The 11,918-nt window shown below is 48.2% G+C and overlaps 1 protein-coding gene across 2 annotated transcripts; it reads right to left on the reverse strand.

Moving 5' to 3' along the window:
• Nucleotides 1-2,145: 2,145 nt before the first annotated feature.
• On the reverse strand, nt 2,146-9,558 carry RHEBL1 (RHEB like 1). Of its 2 annotated transcripts, none has more exons than XM_003939118.4 (8): nt 9,279-9,558; nt 8,600-8,671; nt 5,182-5,249; nt 4,834-4,916; nt 4,370-4,426; nt 4,122-4,169; nt 2,820-2,901; nt 2,146-2,662 (listed from the first exon to the last, which is right to left on the reverse strand). In XM_003939118.4, exons 1-8 carry the CDS (start codon nt 9,328-9,330, stop codon nt 2,573-2,575), a joined length of 552 nt encoding a protein of 183 aa, XP_003939167.1. In that variant the 5' UTR covers nt 9,331-9,558; the 3' UTR covers nt 2,146-2,572. The 2 variants fall into 2 exon arrangements, with proteins under 2 accessions (XP_003939167.1, XP_074258706.1); XM_074402605.1 differs by having other exon boundaries at nt 8,600-8,739.
• Between the last annotated feature and the right edge of the window lie 2,360 nt (nt 9,559-11,918).

An 11,918-nucleotide genomic window follows, 5' to 3' on the forward strand; every position in this document is an offset into this window, starting at 1 on the left:
TTGTGTGAAGAACTATAGTAAGCTTTACATATATTACCTCATTTAATTTTCACCTCAACTCTATAAAGCACACTTAGCCCCACTTCATAAATAGGAAATGGAGGCTCTGAGAGGTTAAGTGACTGGCCAAGGCCACACAGCTAAGTTGAGGAGCTATTAACTGCTATCACTACTGACCCCAGGCCTTGAGATTACTTATTGATAAACTTCTAGAAAACTTTAGGTAAGTCTGCCCTAGACCTCATGAAAATGGCAGCAGGAAGGTAGGCCCCTGTGATGAGTATCCCAGGTCAGATGTGCAAAAGGACTTAATTTTAATATAAGGAGAGAGGGTGGTGACCTCCCAGAAGAACCTCCTAAGCCAGTGAGATTGTTGTTTGGAGTATGTTTCTTCTAGCAGCCCTTATTTCTTTTTAGATTCTGAATCAGAAAAGCAAAAGCAGCTTTTGAAAATCAGCATGACAAGCCATATACCCAACTGTAAGCCTGGAGCCAGGCAATGACAAAGTCACAGCTAAAAATCACAACTAGGTTTTGTTCATCCTTCCCACGTAAGTACACCGGGTACCTCGCCTCCCCCAGTTGTCAGAAGAGGTCTGTACCTTCCCTGTACCTACCATTCAAATAACCCTTGTATGTCCTTGGAGGAGGTATTAGACTAGTTAGGCTCTCAGGCTGGTAGAAGGGTGGGGATCAAGAAAAGTGGAGGCAAACAGGACCAAACTTTCCTAGCTGAAATACCAATCCTACTGAGGCGGTAGGTCCATAAAAGCAGAAGCGATAGCCTTTGACACCTAAAAAACAGTAGCACAACACCAAAGGTGTGAAAAGTAGCATAAGATTAAAGGTATAAAAAGAGCAAAGAGGCCAGGCGCGGTGGCTCACGCCTGCAATCCCAAAACTTTGGGAGGCCGAGGAGGGTGGATCACGAGGTCAAGAGACCGAGACCATCCTGGTCAACACGGTGAAACCCTGTCTCTAAAAAAAAAAAAGAAAGAGAAAGAAGAGAGCAAAGGACAGCCATTTCAATGAAAGACATGGGGACATAGAGCACAGGGGGACTAATATGCACCAGAGGCATTATTCCTTTTATTTTCTTTTATTTATTTATTTTTTTTTTGAGACAGATTCTCACTCTGTTGCCCAGGCTGGAGTGCAGTGGCTCAATCTCAGCTCACTGCAACCTCTGCCTCCTGAGTAGGTAGTCGCATGTCACCATGCCCAGCTAACTCTTTTTTGTATTTTTAGTACAGACTGGGTTTCACCGTGTTAGCCAGGATGGTCTCTATCTCCTGTCCTCATGATCCGCCCACCTCAACCTACCAAAGTGCTGGGATTACAGGCATGAGCCACCGTGTCCAGCCGGCATTATTTCTTACTTTACTCAACACTCCTGGGATGTCAAATCACAACACTTTAGTCTCTGCCTCAACGCTCCTTCTCATTTCTTACATCATTAGGAATGGGGGGCTTCCTTCCTCCCCAAACCCCATCCTGCAAGTAAATACCAAGGCCCCAGGAAGACAGCTAGGTCAGCATGTTGCAGCTGGCCACTAGAGGGTGTTGTTTCTGTAGTTAAGGGGATCTTGAAAGGCTACAAACTTGGATGGCAGTGGCAGCCAATAGGGACTCAGTATATGAGGAATCCAGTGGAATAGAAAAGTGGGAAAGGCAAGTAGTAATTCTTAGGATAATGGTCCTTAATAAGTGAGGAATATGGAATAGGAACAAGGTAGGAGGAAACATTCCCCACCAAATACCACAGCCATCACTCCTTGGAAAAGGAGATACTGGCTCTGAGCTCTACCTAGATACACAGAAGTCAACAATAAGGCTGGGTGTGGTGGCTCACACCTGTAATCCCAGCACTTCAGAAGGCCAAAGTGGACGGATCACTTCAGGTCAGGAGTTCGAGACAATCCTAGCCAACATGGTGAAACCCCATCTCTACTAAAAAACACAAAAATTAGCCAGGTGTGGTAGTGGATGCCTGTAATCCTAGCTACTCAGGAGACTGAGGCAGAAGAACTGCTTGAACCTGGGAGGCAGAGGTTGCAGTGAGCCGAGATCACGGCACTGCACCACTCCAGGCTGGGCAACAGAGTGAAACTCCGTCTCACCAAAAAAAAAAAAAAAAAAAAAAAGTCAACAACAAAAGATTTCTCAGTTTATTTGCATGTATACATTGTCACCCCAGGGAGTCAGCTCTATTTCAGGAGTCCCCAGCTCCCCTTACTGAGCCAACACCCAAAACCCACCCAAGAGGATGGGTTCTGGATAAATAATGCCCAGGACTCATATTCTAACCCCATAGGTTATAACAGAATTCATCTAGCAAAAACAGAGGGATAGAGGGCCAGTGTCCATGAGATGTCCTTGCCCCTTTGTAAACATTGACATCCAGGCCACTGGAGCCTGGGGAAAGTGTGCAAACATGAGGATGCCACACTGTGTGCCCAGGGGCCAGGAACACAGCTGGCAAACATACCCATGAAGTCCTGAGGGTCTGCCCCCGCTGGAACATAGCAAGTGCCAGGGGCAGAAACAAGGCAGTTACCCCACACCTGAGGGCTCACATGAGACGGCAGCGACGCTCTTGCCCATAGGAATTCTCCACACGGGCAATCTCCTGGATCACTTTGGTGAAGATGCCTTGAGTCAGCTACAAGGGGAGAGGATTCAGGGCAAAAGTCAGTTCAGTGTCAATACCACCCAGCTCTGGAGTGAAAGCCCCATTCCCCGAACATTCCCACCACCAAGCAGTACAATAAGGAAAACACAGCTATCACCACCACCCTTCTAGTCTTCAGGCCCAGCACCTGATTCTCTCGAGCAGATGACTCCATAAATGTCGCACCCCAGGACGCTGCCAGCTTCTTCCCTTCAACTGCCTGTACCTCTCTAGAAGCAAATTTGGGATATAAAGATGGAGAAATGTCAGCAAGTACTCTGAAAAATCTTCAGAATCAAGACTTTCTGGCCACGCACAGTGGCTCATGCCTGTAATGCAGCACTTTGGGAGGCCTAGGCAGTGAATCACTTGAGCTCAGGAGTTCAAGACCAGCCTAGGCAACACAGTGAAACACCATCTCTATTAAAAAGAAAATGAGGGCCAGGCACGGTGGCTCACGCCTGTAATCCCAGCGTTTTGGGAGGCTGAGGCGGGTGGATCACGAGGTCAAGAGATCAAGACCATCCTGGTCAACATGAAACCCTGTCTCTACTAAAAATACAAAAAATTAGCTGGGCATGGTGGCACGTGCCTGTAATCCCAGCTACTCAGAAGGCTGAGGCAGGAGAACCTGTAATCCCAGCTACTCGGGAGGCTGAAGCAGGAGAACAGCTTGAACCCGGGAGGCGGAGGTTGCAGTGAGCTGAGATCGCACCATTGCACTCCAGCCTGGGCAACAGAGCGAAACTCCATCTCAAAAAAAAAAAAAAAAAGAAAAAAAAGACTTCCTCTGACCCATGCCACTTCTCCAAGTTTTGGGAGGAAGTCTGCGGGAGGAGAAAATATAGGTAAACAAAGGAGGCCAGGCACAATGGCTCACACCTGTAATCCCAGCACTTTGAGAGGCTGAGGCAGGAGGATGGTCTGAGGTCGGGAGTTCGAGACAAGCCTGGCCAGCATAGTGAAACCCCATCTCTACTAAAAATACAAAAATTAGCCTGGCATGGTGGCAGGTCCCTGTAATACCAGCTACTTGGGGAACTGAGGCAGGAGAATCGCTTGAACCCGGGACGCGGAGGTTGCAGTAAGCAGAGATCCTACCATTGAACTCCAGCCTGGGCAACAGAGAGAGACTCCACCTCAAAAAAAAAAAAAAAAAAAGAAAAGAAAAGAAAAAAGGGAACAATGGAACAATGAGTGACAATGGGTGAATCTAGGACTGAGGCTTGAAATATGAAATCGTGGCTTTTAAGCTAGAAGTGTGTTTGTTTTTAAATTTATTTATTTATTTAAAAAAAAATTTTTAAGAAGTGTTTTTAAGATAGAAGCTTCAAGTTAGAGACAAAGAGAGCTGAAATGACTTGAGTCAGTGGCAGAGCCAGAATGAGAGCCTGACCGACTCCTAGTCCAGCTCACTTCCTTTTGCCCTGCGTAGCAGAGATTTACATACCTCTCTGGAGAGAGATCTGCCTTGTTCCCAACTAGAACCACTGGTACCCTGTGAGGAAACAGCAGTTACTACAGAATCCCCCTTCACTTCCCACATTCACCAACTCCTTACATCAAGGCTGGACAACTCCTCATCAGACCAGGCCAGATCTATATCCCAGCCTCCTCTCTTACTTAGACAATTCTCCCCTCTGCTCTCTTCCACTCCCTTATGCCCACACTATGTCTCTATCCCCCAGGGCCACTTACCGGGTTTTCCCATGGCCTTCGTGTAGCTTTTGGTACAGACTCTCAATGACTTGGAAGCTTTAAATACAAGAATTGGAGCTGTAACTTTTTTTTTTTTTTTTTTTTTGAGACGCAGTCTTGCTCTGTTGCCCAGGCTGGAGTGCAGTGGCTATCTCAGCTCACTGCAACCTCCGCCTCCTGGGTTCAAGCGATTCTTCCACCTCAGCCTCCCGAGTAGCTGGGACCACAGGCACGTGCCACCATGCCCGGCTATTTTTTTTTTTTTTTTTGTATTTTTAGTAAAGACGGGGTTTCACCATGTTGGCCAGGATGGTCTCGATCTCTTGACCTCGTGATCCGCCCGCCTTGGCCTCCCAAAGTGCTGGGATTACAGGCATGAGCCACCGTGCCTGGCCTGGAGCTATAACTTTATGAGACAGTTCTCAGGTCCTCCCAAGTCCCCCACTCAAACCTTGGTCACTTACCTATGCAGAGAGGTGACAGAATACACGAGCACATAACCATGGACCCCAATGATGAATGAATAGGGCAGAATGCTGTACTCATCCTGGCAAGAAACGGAAACATCACTACCTAGATCCAAACCACTCAAATGGCAAAAATTGGTGGGACAACATCCACATGACCCTCCCTGGGGCACTCCCTACTATAGTCACTTCAACAAATATTTATGGAGCAGCTCCAATGAGCACTGCACACTGTTAGCAGGTAAAATGCTTTCAGTACTACTTTACAGATGAGCCATAAAGACTACCAGACTTCATTTGTGAGGGCTGAACTGCCACATTTGGATACCATACCCCAACTGGTACCTGCCCTGCTGTGTCCACCAGGTGTAGGTGAAATTCATCTTTGCCAAGAGTCACTATCTTGCTGTAAGCTGAAAAGAAAAGAAAACTTGACTGTCAGATGCCTTATAGGGACAGTGATGTATGTCTCCTTATTATTATTTTTTTTAATTTTAGAGATGAGGGTGTTGCTATGTCACCCAGGCTGTATAGCACTAGCTATTCACAGGTGCACTCTTAGCACCTTATAGCCTGGAACTCCTGGGCTCAAGCAATCCTCTGACCTCAGCCTCTCAAGTAGTTGGAACTATAGGTGTGTACCTCTGCACCTGCCTGTCTCCTTACCTTCTTTTTCTTGGCAGTATTTTTTTTTTTTTTTTTTTTTTGAGATGGAGTTTCGCTTGTTACCCAGGCTGGAGTGCAATGGCGCGATCTCGGCTCACCGCAACCTCCGCCTCCTGGGTTCAGGCAATTCCCCTGCCTCAGTCTCCTGAGTAGCTGGGATTACAGGCACGCGCCACCATGCCCAGCTAATTTTTTGTATTTTTAGTAGAGACGGGGTTTCACCATGTTGACCAGGATGGTCTCGATCTCTTGACCTCGTGATCCACCCGCCTCAGCCTCCCAAAGTGCTGGGATTACAGGCGTGAGCCACGGCACCCGGCCTCTTGGCAGTATTTTTTAAAGTAGATTCTTGATCAGGTGTGGGGACTCACACCTGTAATCCCAGCACTTTGGGAGGCCAAAGCGGGTGGATCACTTAAGACCAGAAGTTGGAGACCAGCCTGGCCAACCTGGCAAAACCCCATCTCTACTAAAAATACAAAAAATTAGTTGGACATGGTGGTGCATGCCTGTAGTCCCAGCTATTCAGGAGGCTGAGGCATGAGAACTATTTGAACCTGGGAGGCTGAGGTTGCAGTGAGCTGAAATTGTGGCACTGCACTACAGCCTGGGTGACACAGCAAGACTCCTATCTCGAAAAGAAAAGAAAAATAGGCCGGGCATGGTGGCTCAAGCCCGTAATCCCAGCACTTTGGGAGGCCGAGGCGGGTGGATCACAAGGTCAAGAGATGGAGACCATCCTGGTCAACATGGTGGAACCCCATCTCTACTAAAAATACAAAATATTAGCTGGCCATGGTGGCGCGTGCCTGTAATCCCAGCTACTCAGGAGGCTGAGGCAGGAGAATTGCTTGAATCCAGGAGGCGGAGGTTGCAGTGAGCCGAGATCGTGCCATTGCACTCCAGCCTGGGTAATAAGAGCGAAACTCTGTCTCAAAAAAAAAAAAGAAAAGAAAAGAAAAATAAAGTATACTCTTTTGCTTTATTGATAAACAATAGATGTACCAAGTTTCAGGGTACATGTGATAATTTAATACATTCACTTAATTTGTTTTCTTTTGTTGCATTGTTTTTGAGACAGAGTCCCACTCTGTTGCCAGGCTGGAGTGTAGTGATGCAATCGCGGCTCACTGAAACCTCTGCCTCCCAGGTTTAAGCGATTCTCCTGCCTCAGCCTCCCAAGTATCTGGGATTACAGGTGTGTGCCACCACAACCAGCTAATTTTTTGTATTTTTAGTAGAGATGGTGTTTCGAGCCGGGCGCGGTGGCTCAAGCCTGTAATCCAAGCACTTTGGGAGGCCGAGGCGGGTGGATCACGAGGTCGAGAGATCGAGACCATCCTGGTCAACATGGTGAAACCCCGTCTCTACTAAAAATACAAAAAGCTAGCTGGGCGTGGTGGCGCGTGCCTGTAATCCCAGCTACTTAGGAGGCTGAGGCAGGAGAATTGCCTGAGCCCAGGAGGCGGAGGTTGCGGTGAGCCGAGATCGCGCCATTGCACTCCAGCCTGGGTAACAAGAGCGAAAACTCCGTCTCAAAAAAAAAAAAAAAAAAAAAAAAAAGAGATGGTGTTTCATCATGTTGGCCAGGATGGTGTCCATCTCTTGACCTTGTGATCTGCCTGCCTCGGCCTCCCAAAGTGCTGGGATTATAGGCATGACCCACCGCACCCGACCTACATTCACATAATTCGTAAAGATCAAATAAGTATATCTGGAATATTCATCACCCTAAATATGTCTTTTCTTTATGCTAGAACCACTTGAATTCTCTTCTAGCTATTTCAAAATGTAAAATAGCTTATTGTAAACTATAGTCACCCTACTGATCTAATACTGTTTTATTCTTCATCAAACTATATATTTATGCTCATTGATCAAATTATCTTTATCCCTCCCACTCCCTTCCCCCTTACATTTTCTTTCTTTTCTTTTTTTGAGACAGAGTTTTGCTCTTGTTGCCCAGGCTGGAGTGCAATGGCTTGATCTTGGCTCACTGCAACCTTGCCTCCCAGGTTCAAGCAATTCTCCTGCCTCAGCCTCATGGGATTACAGGTGTATGCCACCATGCCCAGCTAATTTTTTGTATTTTTAGTAGAAACAGACTTTCACCATGTTGGCCAGGCTGGTCTCAAACTCTTGACCTCTGGTGATCCACCCACCTTGGCTTCCCAAAGTGCTGGGATTACAGGTATGAGCCACCGCGCCAGCCTTTTTTTGGTTTTTGATACCCAAGCTAGTGTGCAGTGGCACAATCTTGGCTCACTGCAACCTTTGCCTCCTGGGTTCAAGCAGTTCTTCTGCCTCAGCCTCCTGAGTAGCTGGGATTACAGGCGTGCACCACCATGTCCAGCTTATTTTGGTATTTTTAGTAAAGATGGGGTTTCACCATGTTGGCCAAGCTGGTCTCGAAATCCTGATCTCAAGTGATCCACCCCCCTCAGCCTCACAAAGTGCTGGGATACAGGCGTAAGCTACTGCACCTGGCCTCCCCTTACATCTTAACCCTGGGGTGATATAGATCAGCTCCAAGGAGTTATCCAGGTAACTGCAAAGACAAGCTAAGCTTCTTTTTTTTTTTTTTTTTTTTTTTGAGACGGAGTTTCGCTCTTGTTAACCCAGGCTGGAGTGCAATGGCACGATCTCGGCTCACCGCAACCTCCGCCTCCTGGGTTCAGGCAATTCTCCTGCCTCAGCCTCCTGAGTAGCTGGGATTACAGGCACACGCCACCATGCCCAGCTAATTTTTTGTATTTTTAGTAGAGACGGGGTTTCACCATGTTGACCAGGATGGTCTGGATCTCTTGACCTCGTGATCCACCCGCCTCGGCCTCCCAAAGTGCTGGGATTACAGGCTTGAGCCACCACGCCCGGCCCAAGCTAAGCTTCTTAATGTCTGTATCTAAACTATCCCAGACTCAGTATCTTGCAAAGTCTATACTCTAGCCATCCATCAAACAGGATTGCTAAAGAAGAAATTAGATCTAATCTAAATAAATCAGCCCCTTGGCCCCAGAGAAATACATTATGGAGCTGGGTGGGGTACCCAAGCCCTCCGGGTCTCATCTCCAGCACACTAGTGGAGAAGTCTACTCACTATTCTCCACTGTAGGATCGTAGCCTTCCACGAACTCGCCTTCCACAAATTGATGTGCCAGAGATGTCTTCCCTGTGGGGAGCAGTGTGGCAGTTGTATCCAAATCATCCATCCACATTCACATCCTCTGTCCTTTCGGACTGTGGCCCAGGACCAAAGGGGACCCCAAATTAGCACCACAGTCTCTGAGTGCCTCAAGCAATGCTATCTCTTGGTCTACCCTCACCCTCTTTTCGCCCGGGGTCTCCTGACTTTGGCTACCGGATGCATTCAGAAGCACTGCAGGAAGCCTTTCCCGCAGCCTTCCCCATCCCATCCCACCCGCAGAAGATCCAAGATTCCCTAGGATCAAGTCCACCCTGCCCCAGGACATCTGCGACTATCTGTCCCCACGGAGACCGCGTACCGGTTTTCAAATTGTGAGCCCACCCCTATCCCCAAAGTAACGCTGGGACAGCTATGAGATTCCCGCAGCCGAGTCCGCATTAACCCTTAAGTGCTCCTGCTTCCTGCAGCCTCCAGACACCACTAGCCTTTATTTCTTCACTCTTCCAATTCTCGCTCTACAACCCCATCCTTACGCTGTCACCATTCCTCCCTGGGTCGCGTTCCAGCGACAGTGCGCTTCTTCTGGCTAAAAAGCTGCTGCACGTCCGAGCTCTGCAGGGCGGAGACTCACCTACAGAGCGGTATCCGAGGATGACCACCTTCCTGTAGCGGACCAGCGGCATGGCAGGAGCCCGCCCCAGGGGCTTGCAAAACTGCGGGCTGAGAGAGCCCGAAGCCTGGGTCAGGGTGTGGGCAGGCGCGTCAACCAGTGCAGGAAAGTCGCTCACTCCGAAGCTGCCGTGGGCAAGTTAGACGGAAACCAAAACAAGCGCCGCGCCCAGAGCTGCCCACGTGATCACAACACAGCACGTCTAACGCGAGGGAGCCGGGCGCCAGGGGAACTGCTGTGCCGCGCCGCGCCGGGCTCCGCCCCCCAGGCCGCTCGCCATTGGCTCATTAGAAAGGGTAAGGGCGGCGCCGCCAGCAGGAGACAAGGGTGGGCCTCACGTGGAGCGGGAGCACTGAGAGCTGCGCGTGCGCAGACTGGAGCCGGTTCATTCATAAAGAAACGGAAAGGAACCCGAGGTCCTAAAGTTGTTTGCACATTTGCAGCCTATACTTACGAATACTCACAGATGGAAAATACCTGTTGTGGTTTCTGGTCAAAAGATTCCAGCCCTCCCCTTTGCATGATCTCTGGGGTCCTTAGATAGGGAGAAAAAGGCCCAAGTTCCAATATATTCCCTCTGCTTCCGCCAGCCTTCGCCCCAAACCTATCAGGTTTCCAGTCTTGCAGCATCTAATTTCAAACTGCAATTCTTGTTCTTGCGGAAATTGCTAGAATTTATGATCAAGTAGTCTGAGGTTTCTTCTTCATCATCATGATCCTCAAACATTCATTTTTCAACAAATACTGAGAATATACCACAAGTTACAGGCATTGCTTCAGCTTTGGGGACAGAACATGGACATGACAGACAATGTGTCAGCTCTTATGAAGGGAGAAACAAACATATAACAAGGAAATACGCCAGACACTGGGGCTAACGCCTGCAATCCCAGCACTTTGGAAGGCTGAGGCGGGCGTATCACGAGATCAAGAGTTCAAGACTAGCCTGGCTGGCCGGGCGCGGTGGCTCAAGCCTGTAATCCCAGCACTTTGGGAGGCCGAGGCGGGTGGATCACAAGGTCAAGAGATCGAGATCATCCTGGTCAACATGGTGAAACCCCGTCTCTACTAAAAATACCAAAAAGTAGCTGGGCATGGTGGCATATGCCTGTAATCCAAGCTACTCAGGAGGCTGAGGCAGGAGAATTGCCTGAACCCAGGAGGTGGAGGTTGCGGTGAGCCGAGATCGCGCCATTGCACTCCAGCCTGGGTAACAAGAGCGAAACTCCGTCTCAGAAAAAAAAAAAAAAAAAAAAAAAAAAAAGACTAGCCTGGCCAAGAGACCAGCCTGGCCAACATGGTGAAACTTCGTCTCTACTAAAAATACAAAAATTAGCCAGGCGTGGTGGTGGGCCCCTGTAATCCCAGCTACTCAGGAGACTGAGGCAGGAGAACTGCTTGAACCCGGGAGGCAGAGGTTGCAGTGAGCTGAGATGGCACCATTTGCACTCTAGCCTGGGTGACAAAGTGAGACTTCGATTCACCAAAAAAAAAAAAAAAAAAGGAAAGAAAGAAAAAAAAAAAAACAGGAAATATCAGATAGTGTTAAGTGCTATAAAAGATGGTGTGTTTTATATAGCCATCTGTAGTTATAAGGGAACTTGGAAATTTTAGCATTTTCTTTTCCAATGTCTATAGTAAAGGAAGGCAAAAGACAAACTGATTAGAAATTAATGTTTTGGCCTGACGTGGTGGCTCAGGCCTGTAATCCCAGGACTTTGGGAGGCCAGGTGGGTGAATTGCTTCATCTCAGGAATTCGAGACCAGCCTAGGTACGCAACATGGTAAAACCTCTCTCTCTCTCTCTCTCTCTCTCTCTCTCTCTATATATATATATATATATATATATATATATACACACAGAAAAAAAGAAAAAGAAAAAGAAAAATTAGGCAGGCATGGTAGCATGTGCCTGTAGTCCCAGCTACTTGGAAGGCTGAAGTGAAAGGATCACCTGAGCCCAAGAAGGACAAGGTTGCAATGAGCCATGTTCATGCCATTGTCCCCCAGCCTAGGGAACAGAGACCCTGTATTTAAAAAAAAAAAAAGAGGTTGGGCATGGTGGCTTACACCTGTAACCCTAGCACTTTGGGAGGCTGAGGCAGGTGGGACGCCTGAGTTCAGGAATTAGAGACCAGTCTGGCCAACATGGTAAAACTCTGTCTCTACTAAAAATACAAAAATTAGCCAGGCATGGTGGCCCAGGCCTGTAGTTTCAGCTATTCAGGAGGCTGAGGCAGGAAAATCACCTGAACCTGGGAGACAGAGGCTGCAGTGAGTCAAGATCATGCCACTGTACTCCAGCCTGGGCAACAGAGCGAGACTCCGTCTCCAAAAAAACAAAAAATGAGATGTTTCTTTTTTTTTTTTTGAGACAGAGTCTCACTCCATCACCAGGCGCCAGGCTGGAGTGCAGTGGCGCGACCTCAGCTCACTGCAACCTCTGCCTCCCGGTTTCAAGCAATTCTCCTGCCTCAGCCTCCCAAGTAGCTGGGACTACAGGCGCACACCACCACACCCAGCTAATTCTTTTGTATTTTTGGTAGAGACGGGGTTTCACCATGTTGGCCAGGATGATCTCGATCTCTTGACCTTGTGATC

The sequence above is a fragment of the Saimiri boliviensis genome, chromosome 7, assembly GCF_048565385.1.
Source record: "Saimiri boliviensis isolate mSaiBol1 chromosome 7, mSaiBol1.pri, whole genome shotgun sequence".
Lineage (NCBI taxonomy): Eukaryota > Metazoa > Chordata > Mammalia > Primates > Cebidae > Saimiri > Saimiri boliviensis.